Below are 18,759 nucleotides of genomic sequence, written 5' to 3'. Positions count from 1 at the left end.
TTGAATAAAACTTTACTTTAAAATATCTATAAAAATTAATGTATTTCATTTATCGAGATCTTGCACATGCGCAAACATATCTACCATTCTTAACATTGTGCTTTTACCCCCGAATTTCACAATTATTAATAATAAAAACTGCCAACCGTATTTGGAATCTTACATCTCAACCTCTGCTGTGCGAGGTGTGGCCTGGTGGATAGGACGGTGGGGTGTTTCATTCTTTTGAGGTCCTCTGATCGAATCTCAAGCAGATGCATAGTTTTTATATAATTGTTTTTTTTATTTTTAAATTTTTATTTCTCCAGACGAAATCTAAAGATCTCAAGAATTATTCCCTTGCACATGAAATCTTGAATAAATCTTTACTTTAAAATATCTATAAAACTTAATGTATTTCATTTATCGAGATCTCGCACATGCGCAAACATATCTACCATTCTTAGCATTGTGCTTTTACACCCGAATTTCACAATTATTAATAATAAAAACTGCAAACCGTATTTGGAATCTTACATCTCCTAAAGAGCTGTGCGAGGTGTTGCCTAGTGGATAGGACGGTGGGGTGATTCATTCTTTTGAGGTCCTCAGATCGAATCTCAAGCAGATACATAGTTTTTATATAATTGTTTTTTTTTATTTTTAAATTTTTATTTCTCCAGACGAAATCAAAAGTCCTCAAGAATTATTCTCTTGCACATGAAATCTTGAATAAAATTTTACTTTAAAATATCTATAAAACTTAATGTATTTCATTTATCGAGATCTCGCACATGCGCAAACATATCTACCATTCTTAGCATTGTGTTTTTACACCCGAATTTCACAATTATTAATAATAAAAACTGCCAACCGTATTTGGAATCTTACATCTCCTCCTATGCTGTGCGAGGTGTGGCCTGGTGGATAGGACGTTGGGGTGTTTCATTCTTTTGAGGTCCACAGATCGAATTTCAAGCAAATACATAGTTTTTATATAATTGTTTTTTTTATTTTTAAATTTTTATTTCTCCAGACGAAATCAAAAGTCCTCAAGAATTATTCTCTTGCACATGAAATCTTGAATAAAATTTTACTTTAAAATATCTATAAAAATTAATGTATTGCATTTATCGAGATCTCGCACATGCGCAAACATATCTACCATTCTTAGCATTGTGCTTTTACACCCGAATTTCACAATTATTCATAATAAAAACTGCCAACCGTATTTGGAATCTTACATCTCAACCTATGCTGTGCGAGGTGTGGCCTGGTGGATAGGACGGTGGGGTGTTTCATTCTTTTGAGGTCCTCAGATCGAATCTCAAGCAGATGCATAGTTTTTATATAATTGTTTTTTTTTATTTCTCCAGACGAAATCTAAAGTTCTCAAGAATTATTCCCTTGCACATGAAATCTTGAAAAAATTTTACTTTAAAATATCTATAAAACTTAATGTATTTCATTTATCGAGATCTCGCACATGCGCAAACATATCTACCATTCTTAGCATTGTGCTTTTACACCCGAATTTCACAATTATTAATAATAAAAACTGCAAACCGTATTTGGAATCTTACATCTCCTAAAGAGCTGTGCGAGGTGTTGCCTAGTGGATAGGACGGTGGGGTGATTCATTCTTTTGAGGTCCTCAGATCGAATCTCAAGCAGATACATAGTTTTTATATAATTGTTTTTTTTTATTTTTAAATTTTTATTTCTCCAGACGAAATCAAAAGTCCTCAAGAATTATTCTCTTGCACATGAAATCTTGAATAAAATTTTACTTTAAAATATCTATAAAACTTAATGTATTTCATTTATCGAGATCTCGCACATGCGCAAACATATCTACCATTCTTAGCATTGTGTTTTTACACCCGAATTTCACAATTATTAATAATAAAAACTGCCAACCGTATTTGGAATCTTACATCTCCTCCTATGCTGTGCGAGGTGTGGCCTGGTGGATAGGACGTTGGGGTGTTTCATTCTTTTGAGGTCCACAGATCGAATTTCAAGCAAATACATAGTTTTTATATAATTGTTTTTTTTATTTTTAAATTTTTATTTCTCCAGACGAAATCAAAAGTACTCAAGAATTATTCTCTTGCACATGAAATCTTGAATAAAATTTTACTTTAAAATATCTATAAAAATTAATGTATTGCATTTATCGAGATCTCGCACATGCGCAAACATATCTACCATTCTTAGCATTGTGCTTTTACACCCGAATTTCACAATTATTAATAATAAAAACTGCCAACCGTATTTGTAATCTTACATCTCCCCCTTTCTTGTGCGAGGTGTGGCCTGGTGGATAGGACGATGGGGTGTTTCATTCTTTTGATGTCCTCAGATCGAATCTCAAGCAGATACATAGTTTTTATATAATTGTTTTTTTTTTAATTTTTATTTCTCCAGACGAAATCTAAAGATCTCAAGAATTATTCCCTTGCACATGAAATCTTGAATAAAATTTTACTTTAAAATATCTAAAAAATTAATGTATTTAATTTATCGAGATCTCGCACATGCGCAAACATATATACCATTCTTAGCATTGTGCTTTTACACCCGAATTTCACAATTATTATTAATAAAAACTGCAAACCGTATTCGGAATCTTACATCTCCTCCTTTGCTGTGCGAGGTGTGGCCTGGTGAATAGGACGGTGGGGTGTTTCATTCTTTTGATGTCCTCAGATCGAATCTCAAGCAGATACATAGATTTTATATAATTCTTTTTGTTTATTTTTAAATTTTTATTTCTCCAGACGAAATCTAAAGTTCTCAAGAATTATTCCCTTGCACATGAAATCTTGAATCAAATTTTACTTTAAAATATCTATAAAAAAATAATGTATTTCATTTATCGAGATCTCGCACATGCGCAAACATATCTACCATTCTTAGCATTGTGATTTTACACCCGAATTCCACTGTAAATAATATTAGGAACTGCCAACCGCATTTTGAATCTTAATTCTCACTCTCTGCCGAGCAAATTGTAAGATGAACGTTCGAACGGCTTGGCGATTCTTTGTTTTGAGATTCTCAGTTCGTATCTCAAACTGATAAAGTGTTTTAATACATTTTTTCTTTTATTTTTGTATAGATTTCTCGGGATTAATTCTAATTTTTTCAAGAATTATTCCCCTGGACATGCAACGTTGTATAATATTTTACTTTTAAATATTTTTTAAATTAATTTATTTTATTAATATTTCGTAAATGCGCAGAAATTTCACATATTCTTGGCATTGTGCCTTGCACAAGATCCGCACCGTTATTATTACTCAGAACTGACAACGTTATATTTAATCTTACATCTCAATCTCCACAGAGCAAGGTTTGGCCTGATGGATAGAACGCTGGTCTTTTCTCTGTTCTGAGATTTTTATTTCTTATATTGATGCGATAAATTGTTTTTGAATATATTTTTTTGAATAAAATAACTAATTATGTATTTTTAATTGTAAGATATGAAAGCCTTAGCTAATAATTATTAATTTTTTCAAATGTTTTAATTAATTTATTTTAATTATATATTTTTAAATCAATAAATGCAAACCTATATTTCAGAAATTTGCTAAATCCTAACTAGGGTTGTTTTAAATATATAGTTATATGTCGTTTTAGTTAAAATTTCTTCCGAAAACATGACGATAATTTTTTTTCGAGATATTTTTTTTTTAAATGGATAAAGCGTGAACGGTTTCTTCTATGAAAAAAATGAATCTAATATTAATTTGATTAATATTAGATTAAACTTATCATTGAAATATTTCTTGTAAAAATTGATTGATAACTGTGTTTATTAATTATAAAAATTATATGGCGAGATCTGATTGCATCTTTCTGATTGATAATTATTTGAAATTAATGATTTTATGTCAAAAACAACGATTGCGTCAAAACTATAATCGGAAATATGTATTACCACCTATTAAAATTTTAAATTGTATAAGTCAACTCATTTTACTGAATAATGTAATGAAATTATGTAATAAAATATGCTTAATGAGATATGTAATAAAATTGGCTTTTGCTCTTTGAATGCCAAATGACTGCATCTAATAAACGTCTATGTGCTTCAAAATTTAAACGAAAACATTAAATATTTATTACAAAATTTACGATATAGAAGAATTCGTAAGCAATATTTGATTTCAAAATTTTTACTTCTTTCCAAGAGTTTATTTCTTTAATTTGAATATTATTTGTACTTAATCAGAGAATAGACAATTTAGACAATTTGACAATTTATCTTTACGTTGCATTTTAAATCATTAAACGAGTTTATATCTTTTAGAATTCAACCATATGATTTAAACTGGAATTCATATTGGCACATATAACCTGAAATAAGCTACAATTATTTTTTTATTTCTTTCATAAAAGTATTTTATGTACAAGCAATAAGCAACAAACTTTATGATCCAATCTGAAATTAATGTTAGTATATGATATCCTGAAATAAGCTCCAATTAATTACTATTTTTTTTAAATTTATGTGTAAACAATAAGTAATCAACATCTTAATCCAAGCTGAAATTTATGTTGCCACATGATAATCCGAAAAATGTTAATTTTAGATTTTTATGCAAAATAATTTATATGTAAACCGTAACGAATCAGCTTCATGATCCAAATTGAAATTGCTAGTGACATTTTGTTTTCTATAAAAATAATTTTATATGCTATAATTTTGTTTTCTATAAAAAATTTTTATATGCTAAACTTAAATAATCGATAGTATGATCCAAATTTAAATTCACGTTAGCAGCTGAAATATGATCCTATTAATTTCTGTTTCTTATATTCCAACAAACTAAAAACTGAAAATTTTAAAAACAGCTCTATTACGTAAAAACATAGCGAAATATTCTTGTGGTTTAAATTTCCTTCTCATAATCCAATTTTCCTAAACTATATAAAGTTTTTTTTTTAACATAATGTGACTATTTTGTGCTGTTTTTCTAAAACGCGTCATTTCAGCTGCAATTCCCAGAAATGTGATTTGCAGACTTTATCGAGAACACTTGAAGCTGAATCAGCATTTTACTGCGTACATATTGACTTTTCTGCATACTTAATCAATGATTGATCTGGTAGTCTTTGTATGATTTCTTTCTAGTTCATGCAACAGAACGCATTTTAGCGTTTGAAATCGTGCAGATGTTTCTTCAGACAGCAAATATGATGAAAGGAACCTTGCCCTTGGTCTGCAAAACTAACATTCCATTGCTCCATAAACTCCCACTTATAAACGACTGTTAATCCCAAAATGTTAAACAGTTTCAAAAGTAATAAAAGAGATTAAAAATTTATCAGTTTTTTTTAATTGCAAAACTCTAAACTTAACAAATTTCTAATGACGGAAATACACCGTTTATTAAGTTACAAATCGGGCATCTACTGTAAATAGGAAATGTAAAAAGGAATTTTGCTTTTTCAATAATTTTGTGGAGCATCCGTGATTACCACGAACTTCAATTTCGTGGATAATTGAGGTTTACTGATTGAAGAATCCTCTTTTTCTTGTATCCGATTTTTTTCGACTTTTGACTCTAAAATAGTTGGTTATGGTTATAGTTATTGTAATGAGAGTTCTTTTACTTATATCATTTCTGCAAATGTGTGAATTGTGATTGGAGACAAGGAATGACGATTTTGTTTCAAAATTAGTTAATTGCATATTTAATTAATGGGATACTACACAGTACCACATATAACCCCATCAAAAATTTCAGATCAGCTTTTTTCTGTGTTTTGCAGCTTCCTTCTTTTTGTCCTCTCTTTTATGCTCTTTCTCACAATTTTGTTCCTGAAGTTTTCGTATGGATCGACAGATGAATGATGGGTTTGGGACACAAATTTCGAGGCGAAATATACAACACTAAAGATAGGTTCAGTATAATAAAGGATAAAGCATTTCAGTGAGTTATAAACAATGCAAGAATTGTTATGCAAGTTTATGTTCCAAAGCACATGCTTAAATGAGGTGAAGAATCATGTGTTGTATTAAAACTCGACTTGGGTTCTAAAAAATCGTATTTCAATATTTATCTGAAGTAAAATGCATTTATTTGATTAAAAAAAAATCTATCAGCTTTTATGTATTCAAATCTTTCAATTTTTTCGGTAGTAATTTTTTAAATTAAATCTAGTTATATATTTAGAAATTAAATATTTAATCGGTTATATGGCATTTGCTGATGAATTGCCAATAATATTGTTAATATTTCCCAAAGTTTATTGAGTTGATAATTAATGATTTTGTTTTCGTTCTCTTGCAAATGAAGAATTTGGGTAATTTTCTAAACGACTTTCCACCCTCACGTCAGGGCCGCGGTGGCCTGGTGGTAAGTTCTCGGCTTCTGAACCGGAGGGTTTCAGGTTCGAGACCCAATTCCACCGAAGAACCGTCGTGCAAGGGGGTCTGTTGCATGTTGAAATCGTCCCGATCAAACGTCCTCCCTTTGGTGTGGTATGGAGAGGGGAATGCTAGCCCAGGTGTCGTCTTCGTCATCTGACCGCGGTTCAAAATGACGAGGTTCGTCCCAAAATAGCCCTAGTGTTGCTTCAAACGGGACGTTAATATAACTAAGCTAACCATCACGTTAAAGCTATCTAGGTTTTTATTTTATAAAATTCTTTTATTCTGTTTTATTATAGGAAAATTAAATATTTAATTTATTATTTAGAGCTGCTGAGGAATAGCCAATAATACCGTCACTATTTCCCAAAATTTATTGAATTGATGATTAATGATTTCATTTTTGTTCTTTCGCAGTTAAAAAATTTGAGTAACTTTTTAGGCGATTTTCTACCATTACGTTGACGCAACCAAGATTTAGAAGGGAAAAGGCAGGTTCGGTAATTATTTAGAGATGAAAAAGATACATTCATAGCCAAAATGCCTTCTTGCATTGTATTTAGTATTTTATCTATTATTGCTTGCATTATCAGCGCTGTAGAAGAAGAAATTAATTTTCATTCACACACCGTGAAAAATTTCCAGCATTGATTGAGAATGTATTCACGTAATAATTTCTGAATAATCTACGCTCCAAAAATTATTTTCTGACCATTTTATTTCCAGCTTTACTTGTAACTCTAAATTTTGAATTGCTAATTTTTGAAATTTTCCTCGAAATTAAAATACCGTACCCAAAATTCTTTTGCAAAACCAATATAAACTCAGAATATTTTATCATGGTCTTTATTTCTCATTTTATGTCTTCATATTCGGTTAACTTCCTCGTACTCGCCATGGTTTTGACAAAGAATCTTTATAATATATAAAAATGTGACTATTTCCTTGAAATTATGCAGAAAAATATACTCGAATCAAAATCAGAAAGTTTCAATTTTTTATGCAAGCGATTAAATGGTATCTACATAGTTAAAGCTATTATGTCCTTGGCTCATTTCACTTTTACTACTCTCCAGGTAATTCATAAAATTGTATCAGTACCAAGAAAAATGTTGATTTCCCTTTTGTTCAGATGTGTATAAATTTCGTACCTCAAATTACTACAGAAAATGTTTGTGGACAGATAAATAAGGATCTAAAATTAAATAATTCTTAGAACTGCTTATGAAAAAAGTTTACAAATTCTGAGTAAAATATCAAATTTTGTACATTTTTAAATATCAGTTATTTTTAAATCATGCATACTGAATAATTGTTTTTTTTGTCATGACTAGATACAAATTAATATTGCCTCTATTAAATTAATATCGTAAAATTGTTTAAAACATATTTATTAAGCTGCTCCTTTTTCGCAGAATCTTATAATGGTGAGGACCCAGGGGTCATATGGGATTGGAAAGTTCCGGGGTGGGTGGGGTATTGTGATAATTTCTAATTAATAGATGCTTTAAAAATAACTTTCTAACTACTCGAACTCTGGCATCTGTGTAACTTCTCAATTGCGAGTACTATTAGTTTCCACACGAAATCAACTCGACGACAAATTCTGTGTCGAACATCCCCCCCCCCCTAAAACTATAAACTCAAAATATTTTCTCATGTCTATCTTTCCCACTTTCTTCCTTCCTAGTCAGTTCATTTAATGTTTTTTCTCAAATCATATTTAACATGCATTTATACTTTTGAAAAAAAAAAGAATGGATGAATTTACATTTTTTACTTCATTTTTATTTCCTCCGCTTTCTGCAGTTAAAATTCACTAAGACAGAGAGTTAAAAGAAAGGTATTTGATCGAAACTGAAAAGATAACCAATTCTACTTCTCTGAAGAGTTGAGGTGGACCTAGGGTTATATTCCTATGGTAAACAAGTGACCATTGAAAGTGATGACCGTTTAGAAATGATTTAATATACACTATTCAAAACAATTAAAGGATTTTGTATATGTAAGCAATTATTTTTTTTGCATAAAATGGAAGAAGAGAGTCACAAATGCAAATTTTTCTTATTTTCAAACTCTGCAGAATGCAAATTTTGAGTTTGACGTCGAAGACGACGTTTTAGCTGCAGTGAATTTGATTTGGCTTTCAACTCAATATAAGATACAGCTGGAAAGAATGATCGACATTCAGTAAGTGCGTTGTTTCGATGAGTGAGATGTCTCAACGAAGTCATTTAACCGAATCGGAAGCTTGGAGAGTTGTTGGCCGCTTAGAGGGGGAGTTAAACACAAGCCGAAGTAGCAGAAACTATTGAAGTTTCACGAAGTGTGAATTCTAGGATCTAGAACCGTTTTTTGGAGACTGGAAATGCAGGTCGAAGATCAGAGCAAGGACGTGGACGTGCAACAAGGCCTAATGAAGACCATTATTTAACGTTAACGGCTTGGAGACACTGAAATATGAATGCCACTCTTCTTCAAAAACATCTTCGCTCAGCAACTGGCACCACAGTTTCGACAAAAACTGTCCCAAACCACCTTCCTGCTGTAGATCTGTGTGATCGCAGACCAATGGTATGTGTCACGTTAACAGCAAAGCACCGTCGTACCCGTAGGGAGTGAGCAATAGAGCATATGAACTGGAGGAGAGGTGAATGACGCAATATTTTTTCTCTGATGAGTCCCGTTTTTCAGTTCATCCTAATAATAGGCACATTTTCTTCTGGATGAAACGTGGCCCTAGGAACAATCTTGCGTTCGTGCACGAAAGTGTAAGATTTGGCGGTGGTGGAGTGATGGTCTATGCTGGCATCTCCATCGATGGGTGCACCCATCTCCATATCATTCGAAATGGAGCTCCGACCGGTCGCTGATACAGGGATGAAATCCTGAGACTTATTGTAGTCCCTTACGCTGCAGTAATTGGAGAATATTGCATGTTAATGGACAGCAATTGCAGGTCAGATTGTGTTAACTTGGTGAATGGTGTTCTTTAGGAGGAAGGAATCATACGAATGGATTGGCCAGTGTATTCTCCGGACATGAACCCAATCGAGTATGTTTGGGATATTCTAGACAGAGTTATTTCTGGACGCCTACCACCCCCACAAACTCTCCAAGAACTGGGAAGAGCTCTTCTGAAGGAGTGGGACAGAATACCCCAGCTCCTCATTAATAGTTTCATTGACTCGATGCCTCAAAGGTGTTCAACGTTGATGGCCGTCCGGAGAAATCATACCCCCTACTAAAAACTACTTACTTTTAAGGAAACACCCATTTTTTATTTGTTTTTCTCATATGCAGAAATTGTGTGTGTGTGTGTGTGTGTTGCACCCAAATGCTCAATAAAACGCATTTTTTTTTCTGCCAAACAAATATCGTTTTTATCCCATATAGCCTATTACGTCTGTCGATAATGTATCAATCTTTTAAACAATTCTGCAGGTGCGTGATCAATTCACAACCTCAATATCCTTTAATTGTTTTGAGCAATGTATTAAAAAACTTTCTTTTCCCATACTTAATCTGCAATGAAGTAAAGACACAAAGAGTTTATAAAATAATGAATTATTATAACAAACTATGATGAATTAATATTTTTGAGAAAAGTGCAAGCAAATGTTAATACATCCAGCAGAAACGAATTTTTTATCCACTATCAGCAGTTGTCAAACTCTCGTCATGAGATTTACTTATTATTTGCTAATTATCACTATTAAGGAAATTTTGGTTAGAAAAATAATTTATCTCGCCATATAAATGCTATGCAATTTGTTGACCATGTTAATTCGCTGAACTATAAGTTATCGTCACATATACGTTCAATTCCTTTTTTGTATGTATACTCACAAAAGTCTAAATTAAAAAAAAAATCGAAATCGATTCTTTTTTCTTCACATAAACAAGAACGACTAAGTACGAAGAAAAGAATGCTAAATTCCGTAACTTAGTTAAAGTATTTATGCATAAATAGTCTAAACAAAATGACAAAAGCATTATGTTGAAAGACCAATAAACTAACCACAGTTAAAATAACCATTTGAGAAATCTGTTTGCTTTAGTTAGGATATTATAAATCAATGTTTTATTGATATACCTGTATCTTTTAAGCAAACAAAAATCATATCAATTTGCAACGTGACTCTACTTAGAAATATCACAAAATGTCAATAAACAACATCTAAGGTATTAATATATCTTGATATACAAGTTTGAATGAGTTCAGATTCAAATCCAAACAAAATTCACTTCAATGAATCTTTGTTAATAAGTTTTGAATTTTGTGATTCGAAAGAATTTTCTTCGACATTTGCCAATATGATGTGACTTCATTTTATTGATCGGAAGCTTTCTTCAAAATGAAAAGGCAAAAAAAAAAAAAACAAAAAAAAAACACCGGTAATAATTTTAAGCCAATATTGCCAGTGAAAGGTAGTTTGATACAAATGATTGAAAATATATTTTCAAAATGCAAAGGGAAAGAAAATGAACTCTAATAACTTCAAGCTAGTATTGCCAACGAGAAGAAAGTTTGATACAATATATAAACCCGCTTTTGACTAGAACTGTTTTAATAAGACGAAGTAGATTGGTTTAAAGAAAATGATCGCTACTAGAAAGATTCGGCTATCTTTCAAATATTTAATTTTAAAATAATCCAAACATTGGAAATATCATGGTTAGTGCTCATATTTGAAATCCTGAAATGCTACTACATGAAATTACAAAACTGTTTTAAGGATTCTTAATTTTTTTTAAAAAAATGGAATGCCTGTGTTAAATTTCAGATTAAGTTTCGAGTTTTTCTGTTTACTACGCTACGCATTTACAAGGGATACTTTAATATATCAGGACCAATATTATATTGTGGAATTACAAGATCACTGGCAGCCCTCTTCTAATCTTCTGAAAATTCTTCACCTCAAAAGATATAGACCAGGAAAATATAGAGGGAGACGGTCTTTTCTTCAAACATAGAAGGCGACATATTCTTATTTTGTATGAAGGCATTTCAAATATCTTTCTATTGAGCAAAAATACAAAGTTTAAAAATTTGTAAGAAATGTTAAGCCAATCATTTCTGTCCCTTTCAAGTTGTAATATAGTCACATTTTACAAATGACAAGGTTTTGAAAAATTTATTTTCTAATTAGGTATAAATCTGTTAAACTTATATGGATAGGGTTTGAATTGATGGAATCCATATGTTTGGATTGGACTGAAAAAATACTCATTTCCATGAAATATGATTCATATCCAGATTTGTTGCCAAGTATCAATCTTTAAATATCTCTATGAAAATAGAGGAATAGCTTTTAAAACGTTGGAGAATTTCTTTTTTTCGTTTCAGCACAAGTTACGCTTATCATACTCAACAAACGATGTTCTTTCAATTCTTCTCCTGAATATCTATTATTATTAGAACCAATAGAGAACTGGGATAAAGTTACAAAAGTTTGTTAAAAGTTTAAAATTAAGAGTTGCAAAATAAAGACTTGGAATCAAAAAAATATGTGTATGAGGTAATTGGAAATAATTAATTAATGAAGTAACCTTTTCAATTAATTCTTAAAAAAATATTCCAAATGTAACCCAAAGAAACATCTCACAAGATGTAGAGAGATGTTTTATGCAAATCAGATAAGAAAATACACAATGAAACATATCATAATAACATGACATTGTATATTCCTTTTAAATTAAAAATTGTTCAACATGGTTATCACAACAAATAATAGGCAAATGAAGCTCATCACTACCCGTATTAGAGCTGAATGTAGCTTAATGCCTTCGACTTGCCATCGAATGACACCTTTCAATTTCACAAAAGGGGTTGGGGAACCTCGGTACATACCAAATTGCTACATGAGGAGAATGCAATGACTTGGTCAAGCCTTCACGAGAGTGGTTTAATACGAATGTCATAATGCAAGAAAAGTGGAATTCATCTGACCACATGCCGTTCAACAACCACTGTAGGTTATGCTCAGTTTGTGCCAGTGTTCATGTACCAAAGTTTTGTCTGCCATCTGTAATTATTGGTGAAGTCCCGGTATCTCGTACGAATAGAAATCCAAAATTTCGAGCAGGATACATCGAATCAACGATTCTGGAATCCTGATTATTCTCCCAGTATCAGGAGCACTGCTGTTCCCGTTGATAATTAGACTGTTAGTTTTTCAATGACACTTTTTTTTTGCAAAATGGACGCTGTCCATGCTTCAAAATGGTCTGACATTTCGTGAGTAATCCAACTCTCCATTTTTTCAAAGTGCAAAGTGTAAATGTAGTATTCTATTCATTGAAATGGGAGGAGGAGAGAGGTTGCGCGAGCAGTTCTTTCTATTTTCTTCAGTCCTCGCTCCAGGGTGACCTGTTATTTCTTGGACAATCCTCCAAATTAATCATTTAAAAAAAACGTCATACAAAACAATGTATTCCATTTAATGTAACAAGATTTTTTGGGGGGGCCTTCAGAGTTCTTTTTCCTACATGCAAAATTTTTGCAATGTAATAGTTGTGAATTCAGCTGCTTGTTGAAAAGTTTGATCTTCAACGCTTGATCTGGTAACACTGGCATGCACCCGGGACCGAATGACAAATCCATTTTCAATTTGGTGTTTCATTGCTATCTTCGTTTGCTTTAAACTTCTCAGTGAGACGTATGAGCCCATTCTTGCAATTATTTTTGGAATAATTTTTCATACACGGAACAAAATACAATGATTCCCTGATTTTATTTTCACAAACCGATATTTTTTGGAGCATTACTTTTCTTATTATGAAATTTTTATGCAATATTTATTATCCATTGCAGTCTATTTATATTCCTTCTAAGAATTAATATCTTAGAATTAATCCTCAATAATATATTGTGCTATGTATTGAAATTGACTCATTTTTCCCAAACAAATAATTTACGATTTGCAATAAGCAAACTTGAAATAAAAAAAATGATTTATTACATATGATATAAATACGAAAAATGTTTCATTCTTTATTGGGAATAATATTTTATCCCAAGTATTTTAAAGAAGCAAAATCTGTAATCAAAACATTTAATATATAATAATCTCAAATACAACAAGTGGGATTGGTTGTCCTGGTGCTTTCTCATATATTGTCCACTAAATTTTTAATCTCTTCCCTCCAGCATAATATGGTGGACGTTAGGTAATGCCGCAAATATAACCATGGCAAATTATATCCATCAAGCTTTTTGCGTTGTGTAGATATCGAGTTCACTTTTACTCAAATAGACTTCCTGTAAATTTTTTTCTTTCAAAATATGACGACAATTTATGCATTTGCTGATGAATACACATGCTGAATTTCATACGTCTAGCTGAAAGTATTTTTAAGTTATCTTCACAGATAGTCAGACATAATCTAGAAATGAATTTTTCAGATTCAAGGAAGTCTGAAATTTGGAGATACATCAAAAGCTCGAGTCTACAATTTTTTACGATTACAATAATTTCTCTGAACTTCGTATATGAGAAAATAAAAAAGTATATACTGAGTAATTGAAAAAGAGCCAAATACAAGAAAGTGGCAATCAATCAGACTTTATAATAACTTGCAAGGAAGAAGATAAAAAATTCAGAACATAGATGGCTCAGAATATCGGATAATCATGAAGCATGCGAAAACATAAAAATAACATATTAATATATTCTTATTTAAAATGATTTTGACAGGAATTCTCTGGATTCTTCGTGTTTAAAATTCCTCTGCAATATGCAAAGGCCCAAGTTATGAAACATGATTATTATGACTTACAAGCTAGAAAAGCGTAGTGCATTCCTTAGAATGTGTTAATTCCTTATTCCTACGCTATAAGTCACGCATTGAGGTTGATAATCATGGAGTAACTCTTATTATAAGTCTAGAAGAAGTGAACATTTTATTTCTGTTTTATTTTTGAGTTTTCACTCATTCCAGCACATACAACATTATGCTTTCTTTACAAAATTGTAACTTATCTTCGACCCTGCAAGCCATTTCGAAATTTGATTGGTTTGATGTATGCTAACATCTCATCAGGTATGTTTTTTATTATAGCAAAAACTTGAATCTCTGTTCAACGGCAAATGGAAAAAAAGAACATCAAATTTAATAAATTAGCCCACCCCTTTATAGTGATGTAAAGGAAATATTATTTTAAAATAATTTATATCTGTCATTAACAATATTAAAGACAATTTGATAATATAAAAGAGGAAATAGGGCATTTGAAAGAATAAAGAATTTATGAATCTTTTATACTGAAATAATTTCATACTGAAACTTCCTAATAAAAACTTAATCATTTCATACAGTGATTTCCGTCGTGTCTTAGCACTTGTTAAAATGATATGCATAGCATGTTATTACTGAATGCATGAAATTCTGAAGAGGTACAATGCTTGAAAGCAGTTGGCAATAATTGTTGCAAGAATTCCAAACTTGTGATCGGCAACGAAAAATTTGATTTTAAATTATCACGTGCTATATTAAGAAGAAGCATGAAAGGGAGATCCAAGCATTTTATGAAAACTATAAGCACGTTTCAGAAATGCGGAGAGCACAAGGCAATTTTTAAAAAAAATTGCCCATGACTTGCTCACATGTCAGAAACAACACAAGAGACTCTGCAATATCTTTATTGAACTGTTCCACGAATTAATAATGACTTTCAATAGCATCACAAAAATAGTATACAGCATCTCTATACTGCTAAGGACGTAATATTGTTGATAGATGAAATCACATGAATTTTGAAGATTCTTCGCATCCGCAATAACATGGAGATATTCACAACAATATTGCCGATTCTATTCAACGGAGACATTAAATTTCTAGTCGACTCTAAGAAATGCAGTATAAACTAGATGATATAGCAACGTATGCCTATTACACTGTTGTTCAAATATCAAAACTTTAACAGAAATAAGCGTCACAGCTGAAATAGGCTAAATTCCGATTGCACTTGAATCACTTTCATAGGTTTTAGAACAGTGATTTTTGTTTATAAAAGAATTATAAATAATTTTCTTTCAGGAGTATTTGACAATTCCATACATCCATAATCTCAAACATGAATTACGCACCTATTAAAGTTATTCCTACATTTTCTGATTAAACAGGTATTTTAAATCCATTGCAGTTCTCCAATGTCACGCACGTCTGCTTGATATGACAGAATTCTTCGTTGAGTAATCTACGAGTGTCCAGACTTCATAGATTACATTGAGTAATCTACGAATGTCGCACAAGTGGCTGTGAACTTCTTGTATATTTCTCATCATTGATATGCATGTGTAAAATTGCAGAAAACATTTATTACATTTTAATTTTAATAAATCCACTACTCTGTCTTTGATTAGAAATTTTTGAATTTATGACCGAATGTGGAACTGGCAATAATTTCCATCATTTACTTATTTGGAATTATTTATTTATATGTACTTTAAATAATTTCAGATAAAATAATTTAATTTTTTTTGCAGATAACAATCAATTAAGAAGAAACATTGGCGAACTCCGCGAATTATTTTACAATACTTTCATTCAAGCCAGTTTCTGATATTCCTCATATACATAATTACAAATATTGTAACCTTAATTTGGAATATCGCCAAACTTGGCATATTGGCAAACGAAATATTTAACACTATTAAGGACTTTCCATTATATACATTTTCCTTAATCATATCTGGTGCTCTATTTATACAAACATCATACAGTTTCGTTAAATACCCGAAAATCAACTGGTTGCCTTATGATGCCTCTTTGTGTAAAAATTATTAACTTTCCTGTTGACATTTTCTTTTTCTCCTCCAAAGTAACATGTGGGTTCTTATTTCCTACACGTGAGGAATATAAACATTACGAATCAAACTTCATAAATTTAAATATTATGAATCAAACTGTATGCAAAACTGTTTAAATGTCACTTATCCCATTAATCTATTTCCTGTACTTCTTATCCTCTTCACAATGCATATGGTATAATAAAAGTATAATGCATTGATTGGCGTTGATAGTAAAAAAACTGCGGAAAGATCGGCGCCGGTGATCCGCCTATCGCAACTGCACATGTTGAGAAAGTCATGCCTTAACTCGTTGTTCGTGACTGGTAGCTATTGAAAATCCCTTATATAAAGGAAAAGGAACCAAACATGGATCCCTAGACTTTTTTTGCCTCTCTTTCAAAAATGAAGGAAAGGGAAGCACTTCTTGTGATTTTGTTAGGGCTTCTCTGTTCCAGAATTGCAGGTAATTGCAATAGATTCACTCTATCTGAAATAATTACTACTGCAACTGCTTATTTATACAACAACTTTTGAAATAATTAATTTTTATACTATTCTTAAAATGTTTTAATGTTTTAAAATAATTTAATTTTGTAATTGTTATTTTTTAATGTGATGAAATACTTTATTTTTGGAATTATTGTTTCTCTAAAATCTTAAAATATCAATAATTTTTTTAAAATATTATTAAAAATTTTTGAAATTTAGGATTTCTGAAATTGTAATTTCTGTAATTTATTGAAAAACTTAATTTGCTGTTTGGATGTTACAATAATATAGCTATAACTATCCATCAATCATCAAACTACATCATTCGCTTTAGTAATAATAATTTTAAATGATGTAGATTAAATAATATTTAAATAATAAAATAACATATTTTTGAAAAATTATAGTTAGTATTTTCAAGAAATATTTCAAAAGTAAGAAAGTTTAGTTTAGTTAATATTCAGTAATCTTTTGTTCATAAAATCAATTCGTGTATTGCAATAAATCTGCAAGATTATTTTTGAAATTTATTTTATAAATTTTAAATGAAATGTTTAATTTATTACTTTGTTACATGTTCTACATTCATTAAATACATTATATGTTCTAAATTAGTCTACATTTTTGTTTGTAAAATCATAAATCGATATCTAAGACATGTAATACAAAAAAATGCTATTTAAAATTTCTATGCCTTTATTCGTATCTTGGGTTTTCAGATTTTGCAAATCGATACTTTTTTTATTAATCGATTTTACTTTTACTATTAAAAATTATTATGTGGATTTCATAACACCTTTGATTGTACATCGGTTTTTTTCACTAGTTACATTTTTAGTGAATATTTTTATTTTCATGGTAACTTTTAAAAGCATTTAATGCAGAGAAATGATAAAAATGTGCATTCTGACTCATCAAACGAGTCATTCTATAATAGCAAAAACAGAAAGGATAAAGGAAATTACTTGATGCCCTAATTCTGAATAAGATTTAGAAAATATTTTTGTGCTTATTACTTCGATAACTAATTTTAAAAAAAATTCTTCAAAATTGGCCTTAAAAGGCTTTTTAACGGTATTGTGTTTTTTGACTGATTGAATCATTTAATAAAAAATTACACTTACACTTACGCGCGCGTGTACACACACACACACACACACACACACACACATGAAAGTTATAATCTCCTGAAATTTGATTCTTAAGACAGAAATATCACTTCTAGCAGTATTCTTAATTCAATGGTAAAAATCTCGAAAAAGTATTCAAAGATAAATGAAGTAATAAAAATAACAAACTACGAGCAATAGATTGGATATTTAAATCATCCATAGTTCATCAAAATGCATTTTCAATGTAATAGGAATTGAAAACTTGTCAAGAAAGGGAAAAAAAAACTGTTGATGATCTTAAAAGGTACTATAACTAAAAAAGTTTAGCGCACAATGTAAGGAATGCAATGTTTTTACGAGTTTATATTTAACCTTACTTGTTTCACGTTTATATGGGTAAAATTAAGTAATAATGTTTTACTTATTTCTTGAGGTAGAGCTCCAAAACAATTTTAAACGGTGTATTTATGTATTTTGCTGGCTCTAAGCAGAACATTAACAGGTCCCTTTTTTTAATGTTTTTTTTTTTTTTTTTTGTATTTCAGTACATTTTTAAAATGTTGATAATTTGTTATTGTTTATTAATTTCATCAATATGTGTTTACTTTTATTTATTTATTATGATTCCTGATTCCTCAAAATCTACGTTTATATATAATATCATTAAAGCAAATGTCTGGTAATATAAATGTTGAATTAACTAAATGAAACATTTTGGAATCAAACCAATTATGATAAAGTATTTATCCTAATATTATCTCATTAATAAATGCGTATTTTTAACAAACATTCATTTGTTTGGTTATTAGGGAAATAAAGTTTTCAATCGAACTGGTCACGGTTTAGTGGTCCTTCCCAATTGCCTAATAAGAAATTCGCCTAATAAGAAATCCGCCACTGAGACGGTTGTGTGTTTACGATGAAAAAAGTGGTATTTTAATATTAGGAATTCTAAGGACCATAATAGAAGAAGATATATTTAAAAAGTCTACCT

General features: G+C 30.6%; 1 protein-coding gene across 1 annotated transcript in view; it reads left to right on the top strand.

The window, feature by feature from the left end:
- Positions 1 to 16,543: 16,543 nt before the first annotated feature.
- LOC129971450 (uncharacterized) overlaps positions 16,544 to 18,759 on the top strand; it is a 53,261-nt gene continuing 51,045 nt past the window's right edge. The window contains exon 1 of the mRNA XM_056085221.1: positions 16,544 to 16,627. Coding sequence (XP_055941196.1) covers positions 16,567 to 16,627 — 61 coding nt within the window. The 5' untranslated portion in view covers positions 16,544 to 16,566. The remainder of the gene's footprint in view (positions 16,628 to 18,759) is intronic.

Source organism: Argiope bruennichi, chromosome 6, assembly GCF_947563725.1.
Source record: "Argiope bruennichi chromosome 6, qqArgBrue1.1, whole genome shotgun sequence".
Classification (NCBI taxonomy): Eukaryota; Metazoa; Arthropoda; class Arachnida; order Araneae; family Araneidae; genus Argiope; species Argiope bruennichi.
The sequence above is the reverse complement of the archived record's forward strand: the minus strand, read 5'-3'. Positions and strand labels throughout refer to the sequence as shown.